Raw genomic sequence first — 27,201 nt, forward strand, 5'->3', positions numbered from 1 at the left:
TAATTCTGGGTGATGGTTTAGTAAAATTTTCCGTTATTTGTGATTATCTTGTAATCAGAAGAGAGGAGTGTTGTGGAAAATTATTTTAGTGCTCTGAACGTTTCTTTACGTCTCTCTTCTCTGACCTCTGTGTTTTTGTTGCTTAAGAGTAGATGGGGTCTAAATTCATTATCAGGAGTTTTATGGTTAACAGTCCCTGAAGTGTTGTATCTAAAGGGATGGTAGATGGGTGCTCTCATAAATAACCTGGTTACCTCTGACCCAGGGAGGGTCTAGGGGCCATATTTCTAAACTCTTTCAAGTTGAGATAACACCCTCATTCTGGTATAAATACTGTTTGTGACTTCTGTTTGTTGCTCAGCTTCACTGACTAAACTCAGTGACAGAGTCTTCAAACGCCTTTGAATAAACTTTATAAAGACAAAGTCCAGTCTTTCTCTTGTTAATGAGTTGATTTCTCTCCCACTTTGATAAGAAAATCCACAACAGACCCATGGAGCATGAGAGAGGAGGAGACTCGGGCAGAAAGAGTTAGAAACAGAGGGATTGATCAAGAAGCTATGCTAATGTTATGCTAAGTTAGGTTGGAATAGCATGGCAAACAAGCTCAGACACATTCTGTGAAATACAACAAGGTTTCAAACAAGAGTTATGAACATTCCTGAGTGCTGATAACTGAAACGTCTTACAGGAAAGAGAAATTAGATCAAGCTCAGAGAATCAGATGGAGCAAATATTCCATTAAGCTAACAGGAAGTGATGAAACACTCAACAAGATAAACAGGAAGTGACCCATAATAGAACCTGGAAACAGTAATCTGGAGGTTCCGGCAAGTAAATTTACAGATGGCTTATTTTAAATGGAGGAAAATAAAAAAATTATCATGAAACATCAACCAACACCTCAGATGTCCGAACCTTCAGTGAGCTCGTCAATTCTGGAACTTCATCTGCTAGAAATGAGGCACTGATCTGAGGAAATCTGCAGTCTGAGTGTGCTGAAAACATGAATAGCTAGAAAGAAAAACAATGTGATGTTAGAGAAGCTCAGAAGAAATTGGACCCTTCTACAGACATATCACATAATGACCAGACAGCACAAGCACCAAGTGAGGGCCTAACTGAATTTATCAAGCATGGATCAACTTGACTAAAATTCAGTTGCATCTTTGATCACCGTATTATTCTTTAAATTGTGACGAGTTTTATTTTGATTTGCCTTTGTATATCTGCCATAGAGACAAGTCAGTTTATCCAGCTGTGCTGCTTTTGCACGGTTACACTTTAGTTTGGAAGTCCAAGTAAAGAATCTACCGACACATTCTGAGACGAGTACCAAGAGAGACACTGCAGACCAGTCCAAATCCAGAATCAGTATCAGCTTTATTCATCATGATTGTGTGCACAAACAAAGAATTTCACTTTGGGGATTCAGAGGTTCTTCAGGGGACAAAAACTCTCTCTGTGGCTGCTGGTTTTCGCAAATAGCACCAACCTGAAGGTAAAATTTCGAAACAGTTTGTGTTCAGGGTGTGTGGTCTGTATAGATGTTAACTACACTTTTCCTGACCTTAGACCTGTACAAGTCCTGGATGGTGGGAAGGTCAGCCCTGTTCATCCTCTGCAGACCTGATTGAATGATGCACGTGACGTCACCCGGTACGGCAGAGCCGAGGCACCACCCTGGAGCCAGGTGTGAGGTTGGGGCTTGTCAGTGAGCACCTTGTGGCAGGGTACTCCTCGCAGGAGCAGGCGAGGCCATCCCTCAATGGCTTCACCACTGTCAGGGGGAACCGTGAGGAACCAGTATAAAGAGAATAGGGCAGCAGTCGAAGGCAGAGACAGTGATGACCTGATCCCCGGACACTTAAACTGCCTCTAAAAATGTCACCTCGCTGGGGGGTAAGGAGCCCGAGCTTGTGCGGAAAGTTGAGAGATATCAGCTACAAATAGTCGGGCTCACCTTCACGCAAAGCAAGGACTCTCTTCTACTTTGGGGAGAGGTGGCACGCTAGGGTGAGTTTGCGTGCCGCCTCCCAGCTCGGTCACCTCGTGTTGCGGTTTACTTTGGTGGATGAGAGGATTGCATCCCTGCGCCTTCATGTTCCGGCGAGGTTTTGACTGTTGTTTAGGCCTACGGGCCAACCAGTGATACATAGTACCCGGCATTCATGGCGTTTTTGCTGGGGTGCTGGACAGTCCCCCTCTCGGGGACTGCATTATTCTGCTGGGAGACTTCAACACACATGGGAAATGACAGCGACACCTGGAGGAGTGTGATTGGGAGGAATGGCCTCCTCAATTTAAACCTGAGTGGTGTCTTATTGGATGTCTGTGCCAGTCAGGGAGACTGGGCAAGCTTTTCCCTGATCCTGGAAGAGGCTGGAGACATAGAGTCCGAGTGGACCATGTTGTACAACTCTATTGTCAATAACTGTGGCTGTAAGGTCTGCGGTGCCTGGCACAGCTGCAATCCCCGAACCCACTGGTGGAACCCAGCAGTAAGGAATACTGTCAAGTTAAAGAAGGAGTCCCGTCGGGCTTAGTTGGCTTGTAGGTCTCCTGAGACAGCTGACTGGTACTAGGGGGCCAAGCCTGCATTGGCCCGGGTGGTAGGAGATGCAAAAACTCAGGCCTGGGAGGAGTTCGGTGAGACCATGGAGAAGCGGTGCTCCAAGAGAGTGAAGCGGTGCTTCGCCAACAACATACACATTGGGGGTAGGGAGCTGCTGACCTCGACATCATCGGACAGTGGAAGGCGTACTTAGAGGATCTCCTCAATATTTAAATTATTTGTTTATGCACACAGTCTTGGTCAATTCTGCCGTCACGCCTTCCCTGGTGGAAGCAGAGACTGAGGACTCAGGTTGGACTTGTTCATCACCCAGGCTGAAGTCACCGAGGTGGACAAAAAGCTTCACGGTGGCAAGGCTTCAAGGTGGACGAGATCAGCCTTGAGTACCTCAAGTCTCTAGATGTTATTCAATTCAAAATTCAAAAGTACATCATAATCCCAAATGGAAATTAAATAATGGGGCTGTCGTGGCTGCCACATCTCTTCAACATCGTGTGGCAGTCAGGGACATTGCCTCTGAACTGGCAGACCAGGGTGGTGGTCCCAAAAAGTGGGATCGGGAGCTGCTTTTCAGCTACAGGGGGATCACAGTCCTTAGGATCTCTGGACAAGCCTATGCCAGGGTGTTGGAGAGGAGTGTCCACTTGATAGTTGAACCTCGGCTTCAGGAGAAGCAATGTGGTTTTTGTCTCGGAAGTGGAACACTGGACCAACTCTACACTATCTACAGCAGGGTTGTCCAAAGTCGGTCTTCAAGGGCCGGTGGCCTGCATGTTTTAGATGTTTCCCTGCTTTCCATTCATGGCTGATTAAAAGGCTTTTGCTGAACTGCAATCACCTGAATCAAGTGTGTTTAAAGCAGGGAAACATCTAAAACATGAAAGACACTGGCCCTCGAGGACCAACTCTGGACACCCCTGCTTTACAGAGTGCTCAAGGGTTTATGAAAGTTTACTCAACCATTTGTGAGGCCATTGTCCCTTTTCTAAAACACTCAGGAGGGAGTGGAGAATAATCTGGAAGGTATCAGTTCTTACCTGTTAGACTTCCATTTTTAAAGAATGAAAGGAATGATGGCTTTCCTGGAGCAGGGATAATCCTTAAACCTCTGCTGATAATCTCTAGAAGGCACACAAGGAGCAAAGAGAAATTCAGTCAGAATTCCCCTGATGTCTGAATTGAACTGAGTTCTACAGATGGCTAAACCACACCCAAAGACACATTTAAAAGCCTTAGATGTTCTTCCTTTTTCGCTAATGGTTTATTTCCTCTCCGTCAGAATAAATCCCATTTAATGAAACAAACAGATATTTTCTGTTTGTCTTGTTAACTTCAGTTAACATGTTCATATCCGTGCATGGCCATTTCAGGCTTTTAAACATTCCAGAACAACTTATCCTACAGCATACATAATCTCATTCCCTCTCAAAACTCTTAAAGACCTCCTGGCACAGGTGATCTAGATCCTTGAAGAGTCCCGTATGTCCCATTCTTCATGTAAACACTCCTTCAGGTGTCAACAGTACTGGGATCATCTTTGTCATTTTTCTGGTTCCTAAATACTGCAACAGTCTCTGTTTGGGACAGATTAGTCCAGCAGCTATACCCTCCTGTTCTTCAGCCGGGCCTAAAATCTCTGCTGGACTTTTTTTGTATCAATACTGCCATCAGAGAAGGGGAAATGATCCAAGCCCATAAGATGATACAACCTTCTGCCATCACAGAGCCTAACTGCAGGGACTAGTTGCTGACAGCAGTACTGGAGGCTCCTTTTCAAGCATCTGGGGAACTGATCCTTGCTTCTACTGTGTGATGGGTCCATCCCAGAGAAACTCATTCCTCCTCTGAGATCAACATGAGGCTCCTTCTCAACTCAGCAAAGTTTGTAGAGCTCGACCCTAACTCAGTTCTTGAGTCTTGCTTCGGGAAGTTCCTTCAGATTTACTGAAAAAAATAAATCCCTCCCATCTTTCGATGAGGGAGATGCTGTTAACTAATACAATCATTTCTCACATTTCTCAACATCTTTGATCCTCAGACTCAGGCTTCTAAAGAAAAGCGACTAAACCAGGTTTATATTCAGGTCTTTAAAGCTGCAGTAGAGAGTTCTGAGAAAACCGCGGACCCAGCCTGAAAATTTGAACAAGCACACCTTACAAGTCCCTTTCCCCTGTTCTCTGCTGTGCTACAGCCCTCTCTCCACAGCTCCTCACCCACAGTAGAGTCTGCCGTGAATGTGCAGACTCATTAGCAGGGTTAGCGATGACGGCAGATAAACAGCTATGGCACATTCACTGGTAGGGATGAAACATCAACAATATGTTTTATTTTAACTGTGGCCTGCCCATACGTTGACTACAAACTTTGTCCTCAAATAATTAGCACAGAACAATTAGCACCACTGCAGCACACCAGCAACCTTGAGCAACGGTAAATGCCGTTTGGGGGAGGGGTTGTTAGCAGTGCATACATGAGCGTGATTGACACTGCCAAGACATTCCTCCTGGATCTGACTGGCTGTTTCTGACCGGGAGCGGTTTATTTCAACAAATTGCAGAAGGACCACTGGGAGGAGCTTGATTTTTTCACAGATTATCTGTCTTATATTCTACTGTCGAGATATAGTGACAGGAACAAATATGTAAAAAAATTAATTTTTACAAAAGTTACCAACTGCAGCTTTAAAGCATCCGTCTTCGTTTCCAGCCATAAATGACTGTCTGAAGTCATTATGTTATTTGTTGCATGGAATGGGGGCGCGGATGGATGTTACTAGATAAAATGAAGGTGGTTTGAAAATCATCTTTCCAACAGAACTCCGTGTGTGAAAGGTATTGCGTCTTGCTTCCTTCGTGTGGTCAAGGGTGTTCCCCAGGGATCAGTTCTGGGGCCATTATTGTTCATTATTGTAAATATTTACAATCTTGATCAAAGAGTATCAAGTACTAACTTACATTTTTATGTCTATACTACGGTGATGTATTCTGTTTGATCTGAACCTCAGGGGGCTTGTCATCAGATCCAACAATCTTTTAATACAGTTCAGCAAACTTTGGGCAGTTTTAACTTTGTTCTCAGTGCTAAAAAAACCCCGTTTATGTTGTTTCTTAACTCTAAATTAAATTCTTTGAGTTTTCTATCAATTACCAGTCTTTGTGGTTTGAAGACTGATTTAGTGTGTGAATATAAATACCTTAGATTCCTAATTAATTGTCTTTAACTCTTATATTAAAGAGTTTGTAAAAAACTGAAGCTGAAACTCAGATTCTTTATCCGAATGAAGTCATGTCTTTCTTTTGAGGCTAAGAAAAGACTTGTTTCTGCCACTTTTCTTGCATTTATTGGCCTTCTAACCATATATCTAACATCTTACATTATCTAGAAAGGCTGAGGATCTTCCTACAGCTTCCTTCAGCTGTCAGCTGACCGGGTGGTTGAGGTGCGCTAAACCCCGAGAGAACAGCTGACTCCCGGCTCATTGTTTTCAAAATCCCGCTGGGTTTCTCCAATGGATGGAAGTCAAACAGATAGAATTCAGTCAGATTATATCTAATATTAATGTTTGGTTTATTTACTATTATACTCTGCAAATAATCTGATTTCAACTTTGTTCCTAAAGTTAATATGTTAGTGTTTAAGTTGTTGAAAACTTTACAAATAAATTAAACAAATAGTATTTGTCATCAATGTATTTTATCTGGTGTTAGATTTTTATATCTATGAACACAAACAATATGTTCAACATTTTAAATGGCTGAATAATGAACAAGATCATAAAACAATAACATTTTAAAATAAAACAGCATTATAATCCATCAGCAATATGTAAAAGGTTAAATAAAAACCCTGTAGTTATTTACAGTAGAGACAGCGTTATTAACCTTCAGGCTCCATTTGTTCAGCTTCACAGCTCTGCGCTTCACGCTAACGCGGTTGCTAGGCAACAGAAGTTACACTGAGGTAAGGGCGAGAAACGCAGACCAACGTAACACCTGCGGCATGCTATGCTAATCTGGCATGTTTAGCTAATAGCTACAGGTAGCATAAGTGTTGATGTTCGACGATCATTTGTTTCCATGACTTCTTATAGATGCTCATTTGACTCGACTGACATCCGCTAAGCTCATGTAGCTGCACTGCTGCAGCTCAACCTGCCGTAAAGGAAGTTTAACTTGATGTGAAACGTAAATCGATGAATTTGTGTTTGATTAATCTAAGGCTATCCTCAAGGACCCGGATGTGTGACACAAAAAACTGAATTTTTAATACAACGAAATACATTTTAAAAGCAAGTGAATTCAGTTTCAATCCATTAAATTCAGTTTCAGTTTAGTTAAATTCATTTTCAAACCAATGCATTTAATTTCAAAATACACAAATACAGATTCAGTCAGAGCAATTCAAATTCAGTTTCTGATGGCACAAGTTTCTTCGCAGAATGTCGGGGCATCACACTGAGTTAGTGAGAAAGCCTTCAAGTACTTCGGTCCTTCTGCGTGGACTCTTCTCCAGAATGAGTTGCATTTGATGGAACTATTTTCTCTGACTGACTTTACTCGTACTCGTCGTCTTCCGCTTCATCCGGGACCGGATCGCGGGGGCAGCAGACTCAGCAGAGACGCCCAGACATCCCTCTCCCCAGACATCTCCTCCAGCTCCTCCGGGGGGAGCCCAAGGCGTCCCGGTGGGACGTGCCTGGAACACCTCCCGAGGAAGGCGTCCAGGAGGCATCCGGTATAGATGCCCGAGCCACCTCAACTGGCTCCTCTCGATGTGGAGGAGCAGCGGCTCTACTCCGAGCTCCTCCCGGATGGCCGAGCTCCTCACCCTATCTCTAAGGGAGTGCCCGGCCACCCTACGGAGGAAGCTCATTTCGGCCGCTTGTATCCGGGATCTCGTTCTTTCGGTCAGGACCCAAAGTTCATGATCATAGGTGAGGGTAGGAACGTAGACCGACCGGTAAATCAAGAGCTTCGCTTTTCGGCTGAACTCTCTCTTCACCACAACGGACCGGCACAGCGCCCCCATTACTGTGGCAGCCGCACCGATCCGTCTGTCGATCTCCCGCTCCATTCTTCCCTCACTCGTGAACAAGACCCCGAGATACTTAAACTCCTCCACTTGAGGCAGGAACTCCCCTCCAACCTGACAAGCCCTGAAGAGGACTTTAAACATACCTAAAACATTTTAAATAGTTAAAGATCTGAATGCAAATGTTAAATTCTTTAACTACACTGCTGAATATGTTATTGGACTTTTATCTTTACATGTTGTGATCACTGATCTTTCCTAATCTGTCCAATTTTATGTGATGTCTTGATGATCCTGGAATGACTGGACTGAACTGGTACCTGTGATGATAGTAGGCTCTGGGACCAATTGAGCAGATGGTGAAGAAAGCAAAGGCGAAGGCTGGTAGGGACCAAGCTGCGAGAGCATAACCACACCACTCTGTGATCTCCCCGAAGAAGTTAGCACCAGACACAAACTCAAACATCCCCCCTGAAAGACAGAAACAGGTCAACAGGAACTCAGTCATGTGGTAAAGGGATAAGGTGGATCTACTGGGTCTTTGTCTGGATCAGGATATGCTGTACCGCGAGGGATCTTGTAGACATACTCCCCAGGTTTCCTCAGGTTACGCAGAACGTGGTCACTGTGGATGTTGATGGTCAGACCAATGGAAAACACCAGAACACCTTTTCAAGATAAAAACAAGACAGGAACTCCATCACAACGTCTCACATCACTGACCAACCTGATCCAGGCCTCATTTCCTCACTTTCCTTTCTAATTTCAGAACCCACTAAACCCAGGGGAACCCACCCAGCTAGAACCGGCTGAACTTAACTATACCCAAAAAGCCAAATAAAGTGTTATGCCAATTTCCTGCTGATGTGGAGCAACTCGCTCTGACTTACCTGCAAAAAGACGAGTGTTTCTCAGCCAGGTGTGCTGGAACTGGGCACAGTGCAGCAGATAATGTCCCTGTAGGAAGCCATTCAGTGAGCAGAAGACAATGGAGGAGAAGATGATCTTAAGAGGCACGGGCCGTCCTCGAGTCAACAAGGAGTAGACAAAGCTCCTGAAGAACAAAGACAAGTTCCTTCAAAACATCTGACCTAAAGGTCAGAGCTGTGTGATGGATTATCATACTCTTACTGTAAATCAGATAGCAGAAACATAAATCACAAGCTGATTTATGTTCTCGTGCTTCTTTATTGATCTACAACATCTGATCCAAATAATATTTCATGTTGCACACATAAATAAACTAATAGAGCAGAACTTTCTTTATTTAAATGATAAAAAGACAGGTCGTTTTATTTGGTAAATGTGACCTGCTGACAGGATGCAGCAGTACTGTTGGGTCTCTGGACTCTTCTGGCTGTGTCCCAGTTAGGGATCTTGGGTTAATCCTTGACTCAGATTTTAATTTCAATAAACAGGTCCGTGCCAGTCCAGTCTAGCTTTTATCATCTGAGGCTTAGAAGGCAGCAACAAACCTGGATGTTAGAAAACTATCTATAACGTAATAATAGTTAAGTGTTTTAATTACAGAGTGAGCTCAGATCTATATGAGTGCAAATTGGCTCCTCCATCCACAAAGTTCTGCTAGAAACACATACCTTCAACTACAAGAAACAGTGGTTCAATGAGCTGGACTGTCTATGGTTGGAATAAAAATTCACTGAGGAGGACTCCACTTTCTCTTATACGTCTTTTTTTGATATAAAAAATAATATCTTTTTTCTTAGCTGTCATGTTTTCATAAAACATGACAGCTAAGAAAAAAGATATTATATAAAACGTTTCAGAACCCCTGAATGAAATGAACTGGATCACATCCATACAATCTGGTTCTGGACCAAGATCTGCACTGCTGTTACTGCAGCAACATGAAGCAACAGTTTCTCCTCCAAAGGTCTCAGCAGCATGTCTCCGGGCTTGGATTTGCCTGACCCCAGAACAGACACCAGGACAACCTGAAGAACCCAAACAGGGACCGGGTCTGCCAATTAACTGCTGGTTAGCAGACAGTTCAATTCAGTTTATTTATATAGCGCCAATTCACAACACATGTCGTCTCAAGGTTCTTCACAACAGTCAGGTTCATACATTCCTATTAATCGTAACTATTGAACAGTTCAGTCAGATTCAGTTATTTATTCAAATTGGATAAAAAGTTTTTCTATCTAAGGAAACCCAGCAGATTGCATCCAGTCAGTGACTTGCAGCATTCACTCCTCCTGGATGAGCATGTAGAGACAGTGGACAGTCACTGGTGTTGACTTTGCAGCAATCCCTCATACTGAGCATGCATGTAGCGACAGTGGAGAGGAAAAACTCCCTTTTAACAGGAAGAAACCTCCAGCAGAACCAGAACCAGGCTCAGTGTGAGCGGCCATCTGCCCCGACCGACTGGAGGTTTGATAGAACAGAGCAGAGACACAAAGAGAACAAAGAAGCACTGATCCAGGAGTACTTTCTATGGGAAGGAAAAGTAAATGTTAATGGATGTTGCTCCTTTAGTCGTTTCATCTAGAAAGAAAGAACAGATAAACTCTGATCCAGTTTTCAAGGTTAGAGTCTGAAAGAGAGAACATAGAGTTAGTCACAGTAGAAGCTCTAGGAAGAGAAAAGAGAGAAAACAACGTTAAAAGCTGAAATAACAGCAAATAATGCAAAATTGGAGAGTAGTATGAGAATGTAGCAGAGAGGGTGAAAGTGGTCATTATGTCCTCCAGCAGCCTAAGCCTATAGCAGCATAACAACAGAGATAGAGTGGCTTAGTTTATCCTGAGCTAACTATAAGCTTTATCAAAAAGGAAAGTTTTAAGCCTAGCCTTAAAAGTAGACAGGGTGTCTGCCTCATGGACTAAAACTGGGAGCTGGTTCCACAGGAGAGGAGCCTGATAACTAAAGGATCTGCCTCCCATTCTACTTCTAGAGACTCTAGGAACCACCAGTAAACCTGCAGTCTGAGAACAAAGTGCTCTGTTAGGAACATATGGACCAATCAGATCTCTGATGTATGATGGATCTAGATCATTAAGGGCTTTATATGTGAGGAGGAGAATTTTAAATTCTATTCTGGATTTAACAGGGAGCCAATGAAGGGAAGCTAAAATAGGAGAAATATGATCTCTCTTTTTAATTTTCATCAGAACTCTTGCTGCAGCATTTTGAATCAGCTGAAGGCTTTTAACTGCATTTTGTGGACATCCTGATAGTAAAGAATTACAATAGTCCAGCCTTGAAGTAACAAATGCATGGACTAGTTTTTCAGCGTCACTCCTGGACAGGATATTTCTAATTTTGGCAATGTTCTGGAGGTGAAAGAAGGAAATCCTAGAAACCTGTTTAATATGGGATTTAAATGACATGTCCTGGTCAAAGTTAACACCAAGGTGTTTTAGACAGCAACTACTCTGCAACACTAAACACTGAAATAACTGGACAACCACTGACCGCTGCTGCAGAGCCTAAATGTCGTCCTTCACCCGGGGTTCTCCCAGGTCAGTTAGGTGCTGAAGATAAACTAAAGCACAGAACATGATGTACCACTCACTCTGCCCAGCTTTCCGTTACAAACACAAAATCATCAACCCACAGTCAGACAGGTCAGGCAGGTGAAGCAACCAACAGGAACCTCTGTGTGACTTTTAAACAATCTTTTCCATTTTTAATTTCCTCATTATCACAGAAAAACACAGATGAGGGCAGTAATTTTGTTTCTTCCTCTTCACACATTGGTTCTGTTGGATGGGTGTGAGGACTTGTTATCACTCATGTAAAAACCTTGGGTTGCAAGGCACCTGCACTATGCCTTCCTCCCTGTGTGTGTGAGATCATTGTTATCTCTGTGTGAACCAGCCTCCTTTCCGTCTCACACACACACACCCTGTCTGAACTGTCTGTTGAACTGTGTATATAAATAAAGAGATAGGGTGTCAAAACTTTGTAGTTTCACTGCAAAGTGGGCTACCCTTGTCACAAGTAACTATGACTGTATCGTTCTTACCTCTGAGTTGACTAAATAATACCTAACATTTATTGGTCCTTCGAAGCCGGATTAATTCAATAACCTTATTTCTCTTTGCTTTAACAGTGACTCTGGGATCCGTGGGGGAAGCCTGACGTCGAGCGAAGCACCGCTGCACAGCCTCCTTTAGCCGGAGTGGCTGAAAGTCCCGGTGTGTGTGAATTCACACCTGGCCAGTGGGTTATTGCCTTCCTCTGCGCGGGGTGACTCTCACAGGGTCCAGAGAGTCACCAAGAAGTCAACTCCGAGGTGAGACAGTTTTAAAATACAGTTCATAGGAAAAGTACTTAACAGTCGTTGGTAGTGCGTCGCCGGTAAGGACGCTGCATTCGAATGGTTTTATTCCACCGTGAAAGGAATAGTGACAAATTTGGTACAATTCCGCCGTGAAGGGGATTAAAGAAAACGACTGAGGATTATTCTCCTGCGAGGGAATAGAGTAAGCGCTATATAAATAAAAGAAGAAAAGTACTTAAAAGTCGTTGGTAGTGCGTCGCCGGTAAGGACGCTGCATTGGGATGGTTTTATTCCACCGTGAAAGGAATAGTGACAAATTAAGGTAGGGCCCCGCCAAGAAGGGGGCCAAATAAAACGACTAAGGGTTATTCCCCTGCGAGGGAATAGAATAAGCGCTATAAAAGTAAAAAGAACGGAGTAAATTGAGCTCATAAAATAACACCAAGTTAACTTAGAAAAATTACAAGGTACCTGAAACTAACTGTGTGACTGTGTTGTGTGTATATGGAGGACTAAGCATTTTAATAGAATCATAGCAGGATTCTGCTAGTCCTGTGTTTTCTTTTGCCCAGATTAAAACTACGTACTGGTGACTTTGGAGATTCAGGTCGGATTTCATTCCAGAAAATTAACACCGCTGCGAATTAGTCGCAGTAGAAGGGCGTGTTAATGTCCTCTCCTTAAAGTCTCATGCCAGTGACCTTTTATCTGGGACATTTATACTATAATTAAACTAACATAAAACATAATGGGGAAGAAACAAAGTAAACTAATTGACTTAGAAGGGGAGGTAAAGTTTATGGAGAACTATGTAAAAGGAGCAGGTATGATCTGTCATAGATAAAAAATAAAAAACATGGGTTTTTGGGCAAATTAGATACAAAGGATGTCTTAAAATTACAAGGGGATCTAAAATTAGCAATAATGAAAACTAAAAAGAGAAAAATAACAAAGAACAATGGGGAAGGGACAGAGAAAAAGCTCTGATTTAACAGAAATATGTACACGATGGCATAAAAATATGGATTTTCAGGTAACTTAATTATCACTGAAATCCTAAAACTACACGGGGATCTTAAACTGGAGATTATGCATTCAAAAGATTCAAGAGACAATAAAAAACCTTGCCAGGTTATAATTTCAAAGGGGACTTTTCAGTCCCTGAGTGCTCACAGTTGATAAACAGATTAAAACAAAAAGATGAATTAAAAAAACAACAATAAGAGCAGCTTTTAACTGACATAGCCATAATACTGAGGCCTTAAGAAAAGCACAGGAAAAAACTTTCAGCTTAACTGAAAACAAATAAAGGGGGGGGCGGACTGCCACCCATCCCAGGTTAGATTATAAAGACTAAGAGATGGTTTTAGAGGACGTGGTAAAAGAAGTTAAAAGAGGAGGTGACAATGTGGACAACATGGAAACTGTCCAACTGGACAACCCAGTGAACAATGACTAGAGAAGAGAGAACAGAATGTTGTTAAAGAAGTAATCTGAGAGTAAAAGATTTTGTAGGCAAGCATTAGTGAGAAACAGGTGCTTTAAAAATCATTCTATGGTGTTATACTACTAACAATATCATGATAAAATGCAAAAGATTCATTTTACAGGGAAATAATTCCATATTTGGCTCAGATTGTTTGCATTCTTCATTTTTCCTCTTTGAGAGAAGTTAAATTTCAGCTCTGTGAAACGACCTTGACAAAGAGATGCAGCTGCCTGAAAACAAAGATAAAACTTCTGCAAACAGCAGAAGCCTGTCTCTGCTGAAAGGTCTAAAAAAAAAAAAAAAAATTGTAACTCTACCCTGCATGTGTCAAACTCAAGGTCCGCGGGCCAAAACCGGACCTCAGAAGTTTAGTGATTCTCTAGAAGTAGAGCCTTTTAATATGGTGATTGTGTGCTTGAATGTTATTTTGTCAATCAATAAGCAGTTTTGTCTACATTCTGCCACAATCTGCCTTTTGAAAATGTTTTGAATCTTGCTCTTTATGTATAAAAAAAAAAAAAAGAAAGAAAAGAAAAATTGGCTAAAGTCTGCAGACACAAAATGAACTTGGATTGAAGCTCTAACTATGTTTATTTAATCTGAGATCCTCTCCAAATGCAACAGTATATGTCAGTCTACATGAGATACTAACAACTTCACCTACTGGTATAATATAAAGATCTGATTGAATATGTGAAACAAACAATGATGAAAGTTTTTCAACAGGTGATGCTCATCCAGGAGGAAGACAGTGTTCCTAGGAAATGCAGCTCATTCATTAACAATCAATTTTTCTCCTATAGGTGGAAGTTTTGCTGACTAATCATAGGCTGGATCTATGAAACATTATGTGCACAGACCAAATGACCAAGGTTCTGACTGACTTATGAACCTCACTGACCTGACAATGATAACATGACACCCAACAGACAACACCTTTAAGGTGGACCCACTAAGACCACCTTATTGATTCTTGGTGAATAAAAAAAAAGAATTGAAGCGTTCAAAAGAGACCTTGTGGAAACAAAAGGGGTTATGAGGAAACAATGTGCATTTTAAGAATAATAGAAGTCAAATTATGTTCAAATTTTTGCAAATAAAAATGACTCTGACAGAGAAATAAGTAAGTAGTGTGTGAATGTGTGTGAATGGGAATGACTGATTTCATTGTAATGCATCTTTGAGGGACCTTAAAAGCGCTAATAAAGGTCTGATGTTCTGATGATCTTTGTCAAACTTATATCTTAATAAGGTTTCCACAATCTTTTTCGAAAAATCATATAAAGATGGCAAAGGTTCTACCTGTATTGAAAATACTGATAACCATAAGAAAGTTCATAGACCCGTCTTCAATTTTTCACAATTCTTTTACAAACAGGGTATTTAAACTTTAATGTGGCCAAATGTCTGTATTTGACTTTCTGTTTTTGTGAAATAAATGTCTGTTTCATGTTATGTAAAAATTAGAGTCCTCAACATTACCATAATAATATTAGGTCAGTTCTCTATGGTAAAACAAAAAGATTTTAACAGATGTTTAGACGTTTTCCAGTCAGGTTCAAAATGATTGAATTAGACTCAAACTTAACATAAGATGAAATGAACCTTAACAGAATTACTGGACTGGACTGAAATAGAGAAAACTTTAGTTAATTGAAACAAACTTTAGTTACTTGAACTAAATACAAAGCTGACTGAAACTGTATGTTGTATCTATAAAACTGGGTAAGATAAACTAAGATTATAAAATATAATATGCCCTTTATTTTTTGTGTTCATCAGTGAGTGAGTTTTTATTTTTATTTTTAATAAGAACTAAACAAAGCATTATTTAAAATAATAGCAACTACCACAAATAGTGATCTCATTTTTAAATGTAATAAGGACTTACTTCATAAAATATGATAAAAAAGAATAATAAGAATTTGGAAAAACAGAGGCTTTAAACCTCTGCAGGAACAGCACTGACACTGTCAAAGTGGACCCTAATACAGGAATCTGGAAGCTCATTCTGGCGTGGACAGTCAAAGTCCATCCAAGGACACATTTAGATGAGGCAGAGGGACAAATACAGGGCTTAGCTGAGAGCAAAGAGAGCAACATGCATCCTGCCCTAGCTGCTGTCCCACCTGAACTGTGGTCCCAATCATCAACTGATGTAGGACTTATAAAGGGGTTCCCACCATACAAGGTTAAACTAATATCTGAAAAAAGGCCATTAGTTCGTCAATACCCCTTAAAGCCAGAAGCTGAAGAAGGTACTAAGCCAGTAATACAAGATATGTTGAAGTCAGGAATATTAAGAGAAGCACCTGACGCTACATGCAAGGCATATCACACTGACATCGCTATTATTATCACAGCCAAACATAACTCTACAAAGATGTGCCCTTTAAATCCAAGTACTCTAATACCTACTGCAGAAGATGGAAAACCACATTCTTATAAAGCAAAAGTTGAAGAAGACACCAAACCCAGACAAGACATTTCTCAAACCCTTATACCAGATTCATGTGTTGTGTTTGTAGATGGCTCAGCATCTAAAGATGAATATGGAAAGAATAGAGTTGGTTATGCAATAACAACCATCGATAGGATAATAGAAGCTAAATCTCTACCCAATACATGCTCAGCCCAAACAGCAGAATTATATGCTGTAGTAAGAGCATGTGAATTACATGAGGGACAAATACTATATACACAGACAGCCAATACGTTTTCGGATCAGTACATCACCATGCTAAGATTTGGCAAAATAGAGGTTTTAAAACATCATCAGGGACAGAACTAACTCATTTCAACCTATTAAAGAGAAAATGTCAGATCTGCTATTTATAGACACAGATGTGCTGAAAGACGCCCAACAGTCAGCAACCAAGACAGAAATAAAGGCCTGGCTAAAGAGAGGAGCACAGAAAAAAGATGACATCTATCAGATAGAAGATAAACCAATCCTCCCAAAAAAAATGTATACAACACAGCGGCTACAGTGACACATTGGGAAGACCCACGTGTCAAGGGGGGAATATGTCACATCTGGTAAAGCATTAATGCTACACTATAAATATTTCTGACTATGCAAATCATTTTTGCAGATCATGCATAAGTTGTTGCAAACACGGGGAAAGAAATATTGCCTAGTTGTAATAGATGAACCTAGTGACACATTTCTTCCCCACATATGGTATCCCACAGATTATAAGGTCAGATAATGGAACTCATTTTGTAAATAAATTAATAGAACTAAGTTCTAGAGTATTAGGGTTTCAGTTAAAGATTAAGGAAAACAATGGAAGAAACAGGGAGACCATGACCCGAATGCCTATCCCTGGTTAAATTATGGATGAGAATAACTCCAAATCAAACTGGTCTTACTCCATTTGCCACCTACTGTACATCATTGTATAACTCCACCCACTATATTCTGAGTCTGAGATCACGTGACACCAAGTTGCTGATGTGAATTTGTATTCTCAAAGAAATAGTACATGGCAGACCGTTTTCTCTGCCCTCTGACATGAATGAAATAGAGAAAGCACAACAGGAACCTTCATTAGCTGAGTGGATGAATAAAATGTTGCAGACAAAAGAAGAACAAATGTCCAGTGGTCTGCCGATAATCTCTGCTCCTATCCCACAGAATGAGGCCTGGAGACCTGGTCCTGATTAAGACACTCCACCGGAAGGATTGGAGCACTCCTTGGTGGAAAGGGCCGTTTCAAATACTCCTGACAACGCCCACAGCTCTGAAAATAGCAGAGAGGCCTTCCTGGATCCATAAAAGCCACTGTAAGCCAGTTTTGCCGTTACAGGAGCCAAACCAACCGACGGGGTAGCAGAGGAAGTCCGGGTTCAAAGATGGCCCAGCGTCTCAAACCGGTGAAGAAAACAGCTGATCTGCGCCCAATTATAAAATGGCTCTCTGTAACTTGTGGACAGGACTGATAAGCCTGAGCTTAATTCTGGTAGCAGGACTCTTTCTCTGTCTAAAGCAGGATCCACAGGAGGTGATACCGAACCAGAAGAGATGGACATCAGACGGGACCCATCTCAGAACACTGACGGAAGAACATGACGCACATCCATTCCTACAGAATATCTGGTATTGTTCATGGTGGCATATGCAACACTGAACCAGGTAGAAATGCACGAAAATGAAGGGGACGATTATGATGACATGTTGTAAATAAATCACATCAAAAGCCTGAGTGAACTCATACATTGTATTTCATAAAATGACCTTACAGCAGAAAATCGAAAGAAGTTGTTGCTTAAGTGAAATGAGAAAAAGTACAATGATGACATAAACAGGGCAGATTTTGAAATTCCTTTATTATGTTTCACTGTTTTCATTAATTAAGTATTATTCTTTTATTTTTATGATTTCAAGTATTATTCTTTTATTTTTATGATTTCAAGTATTATTCTTTTATTTTTATGATTTCAAGTATTATTCTTTTATTTTTATGATTTCAAGTATTATTCTTTTATTTTTATGATTTCCAGTATCATTCTTTTATTTTTATGATTTCAAGTATCATTATTTTATTTTTATGATTTCAAGTATCATTATTTTATTTTTATGATTTCAAGTATTATTATTTTATTTTTATGATTTCAAGTATCATTCTTTTATTTTTATGATTTCAAGTATTAATCAACATTTAACTTTTAATGGTCGCCGAGGGCGGCGGGGCCGTATGAGTATTTCCCACAAAATATAATCTGTTTACCGTCCGTGGGTTTTCGCTCATACAAAGTATTTTTCTTACTCGTTTTTATATTAAATGTTTTTACTTGTGATAAAAGGAGGGACTGTTGGATGGGTGTGAGGACTTGTTATCACTCATGTAAAAACCTTGTGTTGCAAGGCACCTGCACTATGCCTTCCTCCCTGTGTGTGTGAGATCATTGTTATCTCTGTGTGAACCAGCCTCCTTTCCGTCTCACACACACACACCCTGTCTGAACTGTCTGTTGAACTGTGTATATAAATAAAGAGATAGGGTGTCAAAACTTTGTAGTTTCACTGCAAAGTGGGCTACCCTTGTCACAAGTAACTATGACTGTATCGTTCTTACCTCTGAGTTGACTAAATAATACCTAACAGGTTCTCTTGCTGAAGCCCCGGATGTTTTCTGAATAGCCTCGGATCTCTTAAAATACCAATTTTAGAAGTCTTAAAAAGATGCACTAAGCCACAAAATGGCATTGGATTTCATATTTTTATGTAAAAAAAACATTCTGACTTGTTTTATTATGCTCCATATAATCACCTAAGCTGGCTTTGAGTTAAAAGAAAATGTATTATTTGCGCACACAGGCAGCACCGCAACTTCGCAAATACCCGCACAGGTACCGGCTTACTGGCACTCTGTCCATCCTGGAGAAGTTCATGACGGCTGTTCAGTCCAGAACCGTCGTCCTTCCTCGATCATTACCCAAAAAGTTACACTGAGCGAATCGAACTGGACTCAAACAGGGCTTATTTAGGAGCAACCGCGGAGCCAACCGGAGAGCTGAGTCTGGTGCTTGTTTGCGCACAGGAACAGGTGGAAGCAGAGTAGCATAACTCAGGCTTAAGTTAGCGATAAAACCTGAATGCTGACTCAGAATGGCCTGATCATAAAGTTAAAACTGATCACTTGTTCACACAGCAAGACATGAAACAAAACAGACTGAAAAACAGCTTTTTTCCCAGAGCTGTTGTTGCCCTGAACACCTCATGTACTCTGAAACAACTGTTACTATCAATAACGACATAAACTGTACATACATTTCTTGCAATTTCTTCAGCACTAAGTGCAATATGCTGCCTCATGTGCAATACTGGAACAACCTGTCAATATTCTTGTATATATATTTTTTCCACCTGCACAGTCCTTCTTATAACTATTTTTATAACTTTTTAATATTTATTTTCTTTAATTTGCACTACTGGCCTGCATTGTTTTTGTTTTGTTTTGAAAATTTCGTTGCACCCATGTGGAGCAATGACAAATAAAGAATTCTATTCTATTTTATTCTATGATTCGAAGGTTCACTATAATGAGCATCATCAGGGTCATGATGAGGAACAGAGTAGAGGAACCTTAACCTGAGCTACAGGTAAAGTTAAATGGCCTGGCACTGATAGAAAACAGTAGGAATCCTCTCTGTGAGCTTCTAGCAGGATTAATCATGATGTGAAATATATCTGGTGCTTTAGTTCTGTCAAAATAAAAGTTACTGAACACATTAAAAAGATTCTTCAGATCAACACGTTGCATCTCATCGCTGCAGCCAGTCCTGACTGTAGTCCAGTTCTACATGTAGACAGAATAAATTGTTGCTGAATACACCAGAAAAATATCTACTGATGCCACTAAGACATGGTAGAAAATATAAAAGCAAGCCTCTGGCTTCTTTTTCATATCTTCTGTTCTGATTCTAAACATACAGCTCTGGGTTGTCCAAGCTTCTGCTGGTAACAACTTAATGCTCACCTTCTACAGATGATCCACATAGCCCTGTCTTTCAGTGTTTAACCCTTTCTCTCTCCTAGACATGGCTACTGACTGAGCTTCTACTGTGACTAACTCTATGTTCTCTCTTTCAGACTCTAACCTTGAAAACTGGATCAGAGTTTATCTGTTCTTTCTTTCTAGATGAAACGACTAAAGGAGCTACATCCATTAACATTTACTTTTCCTTCCCATAGAAAGTACTCCTGGATCAGTGCTTCTTTGTTCTCTTTGTGTCTCTGCTCTGTTTTCTCAAACCTCCAGTCGGTCGTGGCAGATGGTCGCTCACACTGAGCCTGGTTCTGGTTCTGCTGGAGGTTTCTTCCTGTTAAAAGGGAGTTTTTCCTCTCCACTGTCGCTACATGCATGCTCAGAATGAGGGATTGCTGCAAAGTCAACACCAGTGACTGTCCACTGTCTCTACATACTCATCCAGGAGGAGTGAATGCTGCAAGTCACTGACTGGATGCAATCTGCTGGGTTTCCTTAGATAGAAAAACTTTTTATCCAATTTGAATAAATAACTGAATCTGACTGAACTGTTCAATGATTACGATTAATTAGAATGAATGAACCTGACTGTTGTGAAGAACCTTGAGAAAACATGTGTTGTGAATTGGCGCTATAGAAATAAACTGAATTGAATTGAATAGTTTAACCTGAAGTTTTATCAGCTCTTGTTCAAAGCTACTGTTAATGCTAATCGAAAATACCTTGCATGGCATTTCACAATAAGAGCACCATGCCGTTTCCTCTACAGGAAGTGTAACGTTAACATTGACAGTGACTTGACACATTTGAGGTACAGGGGTTGGACAATAAAACTGAAACACCTGTCATTTTAGTGTGGGAAGTTTCATGGCTAAATTGGACCAGCCTGGTAGCCAGTCTTCATTGATTGCACATTGCACCAGTAAGAGCAGAGTGTGAAGGTTCAATTAGCAGGGTAAGAGCACAGTTTTGCTCAAAATATTGAAATGCACACAACATTATGGGTGACATACCAGAGTTCAAAAGAGGACAAATTGTTGGTGCACGTCTTGCTGGCGCATCTGTGACCAAGACAGCAAGTCTTTGTGATGTATCAAGAGCCACGGTATCCATGGTAATGTCAGCATACCACCAAGAAGGACGAACCACATCCAACAGGATTAACTGTGGACGCAAGAGGAAGCTGTCTGAAAGGGATGTCCGGGTGCTAACCCGGATTGTATCCAAAAAACATAAAACCACGGCTGCCCAAATCATGGCAGAATTAAATGTGTACCTCAACTCTCCTGTTTCCACCAGAACTGTCCGTCAGGAGCTCCACAGGGTCAATATACACGGCTGGGCTGCTATAGCCAAACCTTTGGTCACTCATGCCAATGCCAAACGTCGGTTTCAATGGTGCAAAGAGCGCTAATCTTGGGCTGTGGACAATGTGAAACATGTATTGTTCTCTGATGAGTCCACCTTTACTGTTTTCCCCACATCCAGGAGAGTTACGGTGTGGAGAAGCCCCAAAGAAGCGTACCACCCAGACTGTTGCATGCCCAGAGTGAAGCATGGGGGTGGATCAGTGATGGTTTGGGCTGCCATATCATAGCATTCCCTTGGTCCAATACTTGTGCTAGATGGGCGCGTCACTGCCAAGGACTACCGAACCATTCTTGAGGACCATGTGCATCCAATGGTTCAAACATTGTATCCTGAAGGCGGTGCCGTGTATCAGGATGACAATGCACCAATACACACAGCAAGACTGGTGAAAGATTGGTTTGATGAACATGAAAGTGAAGTTGAACATCTCCCATGGCCTGCACAGTCACCAGATCTAAATATTATTGAGCCACTTTGGGGTGTTTTGGAGGAGCGAGTCAGGAAACGTTTTCCTCCACCAGTATCACGTAGTGACCTGGACACTATCCTGCAAGAAGAATGGCTTAAAGTCCCTCTGACCACTGTGCAGGACTTGTATATGTCATTCCCAAGACGAATTGATGCTGTATTGGCCGCAAAAGGAGGTCCTACATCATACTAATAAATTATTGTGGTCTAAAACCAGGTGTTTCAGTTTTATTGTACAACACCTGTGTGTGTCTGTGTATAGTTTAATGCTCTGTTTACTGGTGTAATGAGGGGGAGGGATATTGTAATCTTTAATTACCAACCTTATTTGTTTTATGCTGTTTATACCAGTCTGTTGACAGTAATTGGTTAAGCTAATTTATGAATATATTATTATTATAACCTAAGTTGTGTTTGTTATTTTATAGGAAACCACACATACACATACAAATATCCCCTCCTCATATGTTTCCTGGAAATAAAGAGAAGGGGAAATTATTGGATCAGTCTCCAGCCCCTTTTCTGACCCGTACTCTGATTGGCCTTAAGAAGCGTCCGGCCGGCACCCTAGTATGAACTTGGTGATTAAACCTAAACTAGCACCTTACAGTCTCTCCAATACAAGCACTGAGGCTCCCGTCTCGGACCGTCTCCGTCTGTTAGAGGATGATGAAGAGCCTCGATAGAAGGTCACATGTAGTTTTTATATCTGGGACTCCAATGCAATGGATGTTTCCTCCCTCAGTGATTATCAGTAGACTATGTGTCACCATTGTGGTGTCTATCTAGTAGATTGTGTAGTAGTTGGTGTACATCCATGGCTTTCTAATCAAACCAGTTACCAGCTGCTCCACCATCAAACCCAGTGCTCCAGCCTCAGGTTGTTCATGACAAACCTTGGGCCATTTATCCTTGTACTGTATGTTGATGAGCTTCTTATCCTATTCTAAAAAAAGGCAAACATTAGAACTTGTGCTTTATATCATTATGGTATAAATGGGAAAAACAGCTATGAGTGATATTAATAAAAGGTTGTTCCTAACAAGCGTCATAGCTCTGTTGAGCCATCCATTCGCTTAGCTCTTAGCAGTCATGACTTTATGGGATTCTTCTTAAATAAAATTGATTCTATTAAAAATAAAATCTTTGACATACTCCTGAAGATGATTACTTCATCCTCAGCAAGTGAGACAACATTGGAAATAACTGTAGAACCTGATCTTTGTTTGGACTGTTCTGATCCTGTGGAGCTTCCTGAGTTATCAGAAATATTAGCTTCATCTAAACCTTCAACTTGTATGTTAGACCCAATCCCAACCAAATTATTTAAGGAAGTGTTCCCTCTGATTACCAGCCCCATTTTAGATATGATTAATCTATCTTTAGTAAATGGATCAGAACCACAGGCTTTTAAGTTAGCTGTAATTAAACCAAAAGCTTCGCTTGATCAAGATGACCACTACCTGTTTTTCATACATAGACGTTCCTCCTGTTTCTCTCCTAGATGAAGCCACCTAAGGAGCTTCTGCTGTCATTAACTCTACTTTTCTTTTACATAGAAAGTTCTCCTGGACCAGCTCTGTTTTCTCACTCTTTCATTAAATAGCAAACTTTTTACATCAGAACAATAAACTGAACCTGACAGCGTTGCTTAATAACTAGGATTTTATTGATTTCTGCAGATAAACCCGGTTTTTTATCAGTTGAATCTTCGTTGGCTCTAAATAAATACTGATTTGAATTGGGTGGTCCCGTCAACAGCTGCGGGTCTCTGGGTTTCTGACTTCATGTTCAAATCCAGAACTTACTGCGTCATTAAAATGACCGGAAACACGCCTAACCCGTTACTCCTGACTGGATCAGAACCTCCATCCATTCATAACTCATTGCCTCCTCCGGAGATCATCTTCCTGCTCAAACCTGTAGAAGTAGTGCAGCATGAAGGTCCAGATGAGCACCCTCCTCCCGGTTCCGGCTTCCGGTTCCTCCGTGCTCAGCAGGAGCAGCAGCGGTACCAGGAAGGCCGGAACTTCCTGCAGAAACCAGCCCAGCGTGGCCGGCCAGCACCGGCTGTCCGCCTTCGTGTAGCGGCCGTACTCTCCGCAGCTGCGGGTCTGCCGCAGCAGGTAGGCCGCTGCCCCGACCACCAGCACCCAGCTGAGGGACGAAACGGCGGCGTGTCGGCACTCCATCAGCCCGTTGCAAAACCTCCGGTTCCGGGTGGAGTTCAGTTTTCTATTAAAGATGCAAAAGGAACAACCAGTAAACGTCAGAGTTCATAGACAAATACAACCTGTTTCCGTTTCTGCATCTTCATGAACAGCGGAGCTGCTGCGGGTATGGAAGTCCGTAGGAGCCAATATTCTGCTCCGACAGAAGGCATTAAATTTACGTTTGAAATCCTAAAAGTCCCTAAAGTCTGTATGCTTTTATGACACCAGAAGGAGAAGGCGGAGAATATGGTTCCTTTCATTCTTCAGATTCAGGAACAGAAGAAAATCTACATTAGAACACGAACACAGTCAGTCATGAAAGCTCAATGTGACCCCGTTGGTTTTCAGGTCTTTGTTCTTTGTGTTCAGTTTAGTTGTTTTATATACGTATTAGCCGGGCTGCGCACTGAACCGCACCAAGATCCACCAGCGACAGCAACAGACACACTTTGTGACTGATATAAACACAGAGTAATTTTACTTTCTGAAATAACGAATAAGGTAAACGAATAAATAGAAAGTGATGGACTTCAGGCTGTGTGTGATTTCTAGCAGTGTTTCATGTTTGCACATTTACAGGCTTCCTGCAGTTTGTGGTTTAAATCCCTCTATCACAATCTTGCCTGCATCCTGTCTGCATTTGGATTCAATCCAGCACCAAATTAGGACAGAAACATTTACCAAAACACTTAACCCATCAGGAGGAGAACAGATTATTTGTGCTGGGAAGCACCAGACGTGTCCCAACCACAGTCACCTCTGGACAGCGAAGCTAACAATCATTCCCAGAGGAAGTGGCCTCCGGCATTGCAACTCATTTCCTGTCTCCAGGATGATGGTGTCATCTATTTCTATCAGTGTCTCCAGTCTTTATCAGAGCTTTCCTCAGAGCCAGTATCAACATCACAATCAGAACCTCCTCAGTCCTTAGAGTCTGCATCTCCACCACCTTGCAAGCAGTCATTAGCATCTTCAAGACCATCATCCTCTCCTGCACCTTGTTTGGTATCATCAGAACCATCAATCTCCCAGCAGTCCCTGTCTCCTTTACCTTTGAGCCTCCACCAGAGGCCAGGAAATCCTTGTCTGTATCTTCATGTAGAAAATAAAAGTTTTAAGGAGTCAGATCAAAGCAGCAGAAAGTTCTAGCAGAATTAGACCGAGAATTGCTGCAAGTTTAGCTTCCATAGTTTCTGACTGTTGTGACTACCAGTGAACCTGATAATGAACAGAGTTCAGTCTATGGTTTTACCAGCTGCCAATAAAAACAGTCTCCACACTATGTTTCACCACACAGACAAAGATTCACAGGTGGGATACTTACCTGAGAGAACAAGGCCACACTAAGCTCCCAGTTCCTGAGTCATAGGACCATTAGCAGGCTGGTTCAGTCTGCAGCTTCACAATGTTCAGAAAGTCAACATGGATCAGTAAGTTTCAGCAGCCTGAAGCTCTAAAATCTCAGCAGAAACCTGCAGCCCGCCCACATGGACAATGAAACAGGTTTCAACATGTTGCTGCTGCCTTTCAGACAAGTCTACTAAGTACCAAGCTGTATCTGGTTAGACTGCTTTCTTTCTGCTTTCAGAATTGTTTTACTAAGGGCCATTGATGGGTCGTAACAAATGCTCAGGAATTCACCTTAAAAACTGAACTGCATGTGAATCTATGATGAACCGATGCTGTTTTCCTCTGATAGGATATTTCAGCAGCTGCAGCAGACCTTGCTGCTTCCAGACAGAATAATTAGTCACAGCTGTCTAAATGGAGATTTCTGTTTGCAGGTCATGGTTTCCTGTCTAGACTTTCAAGGAAGTTCTCAGAAAGTAAACACCATCTAACCTACCTGAAGACACTCCCTGTACTGTCCTATGATGAGGTGGTTTTCTGACATTAGACCTCCAGACCTTCCTCTCTCAAGACTTGGGACAAAAAGTAGAATGGGAGGCAGATCCTTTAGTTATCAGGCTCCTCTCCTGTGGAACCAGCTCCCAGTTTTATTCTGTGAGGCAGACACCCTGTCTACTTTTAAGGCTAGGCTTAAAACTTTCCTTTCTGCGTTATTTGCTTTTATTTCAGCTTTTAACTTTATGTTCTCTCTATTTTTCTCTTTCTAGAAGCTACACCTGGCCTGGCTCTTTGATTACCTGTGGCACCTTCCTGGAGGTGGGGATCAGCTGAGCTTCTGCTGGCAACAACTTAATGCTCACCTTCTACAGATGATCCACATAGCCCTGACTTTCAGTGTTTAACCCTTTCTCTCTCCTAGACATGGCTACTGACTGAGCTTCTACTGTAACTAACTCTATGTTCTCTCTTTCAGACTCTAACCTTGAAAACTGGCTCAGAGTTTATCTGTTCTTTCTTTCTAGATGAAACGACTAAAGTAGCTACATCCATTAACATTTACTTTTCCTTCCCATAGAAAGTACTCCTGGATCAGTGCTTCTTTGTTCTCTTTGTGTCTCTGCTCTGTTCTCTCAAACCTCCAGTCGGTCGTGGCAGATGGCCGCTCCCACTGAGCCTGGTTCTGGTTCTGCTGGAGGTTTCTTCCTGTTAAAAGGGAGTTTTTCATCTCCACTGTCGCTACATGCATGCTCAGTATGAGGGATTGCTGCAAAGTCAACACCAGTGACTCTCCACTGTCTCTACATGCTCATCCAGGAGGAGTGAATGCTGCAAGTCACTGACTGGATGCAATCTGCTGGGTTTCCTTAGATAGAAAAACTTTTTATCCAATTTGAATAAATAACTGAATCTGACTGTTTGATAGTTAGGATTAATTGGAATGTATGAACCTGACTGGGAATCTGTAGGATTGGGTTGAATTGACTTTGTAAAGTGCCTTGAGACGGCATGTGGTGTGAATTGGTGCTATAGAAATAAACTGAAATTAATTGACTCCTCTGATGACTTTTTCCAAGGTTTTACCCGGACTCTCTTTTAGGTATTTAGAAAATCTAAAATGTGAGTTTACTTTTTATCTGATAAAGTAAAATTTTTATCAGCTAAAGAAAATCTGAACATTTATTCTCCAACTCCTTCAGATTTTATTTGTTAATTAGTCATTACATTATTGGGATTACTGATAGTTTCATTATTTATTCTTTTGTCACTAGAGGCATTATAATCATTCAATTTACAATTGAACATTTAATATTGAGAATAAATATATTTTCCTAATTCCTTCCTTTCATGTATTTTAGACTCACTGAAAAAGAGAATTTACCCTCCGGACTTTTGATAAAAACAACAGATTTATTTAATGAGACCAAAGTAATTTTTTACTACATTAATAGAACTAATAG

The 27,201-nt window shown here is 41.3% G+C and overlaps 1 protein-coding gene across 2 annotated transcripts; it reads right to left on the minus strand.

Annotated features, from left to right (window-relative positions):
- Positions 1-421: 421 nt before the first annotated feature.
- Positions 422-25,918, minus strand: LOC124868076 (3-oxo-5-alpha-steroid 4-dehydrogenase 2-like). 2 transcript variants are annotated; one of them, XM_047364879.1, is made up of 7 exons: positions 25,218-25,918; positions 23,601-23,915; positions 8,497-8,660; positions 8,173-8,274; positions 7,927-8,077; positions 3,613-3,696; positions 422-1,014 (listed from the first exon to the last, which is right to left on the minus strand). In XM_047364879.1, the coding sequence occupies exons 2-6, from the start codon at positions 23,870-23,872 to the stop codon at positions 3,630-3,632; spliced, it is 756 nt and encodes a 251-aa protein (XP_047220835.1). In that variant the 5' UTR covers positions 23,873-23,915; positions 25,218-25,918; the 3' UTR covers positions 422-1,014; positions 3,613-3,629. The 2 variants fall into 2 exon arrangements, with proteins under 2 accessions (XP_047220835.1, XP_047220836.1); XM_047364880.1 differs by lacking the exons at positions 422-1,014; positions 3,613-3,696; positions 25,218-25,918 and adding an exon at positions 7,616-7,752 and having other exon boundaries at positions 23,601-25,195.
- Between the last annotated feature and the right edge of the window lie 1,283 nt (positions 25,919-27,201).

The sequence above is a fragment of the Girardinichthys multiradiatus genome, chromosome 5, assembly GCF_021462225.1.
Source record: "Girardinichthys multiradiatus isolate DD_20200921_A chromosome 5, DD_fGirMul_XY1, whole genome shotgun sequence".
Classification (NCBI taxonomy): domain Eukaryota; kingdom Metazoa; phylum Chordata; class Actinopteri; order Cyprinodontiformes; family Goodeidae; genus Girardinichthys; species Girardinichthys multiradiatus.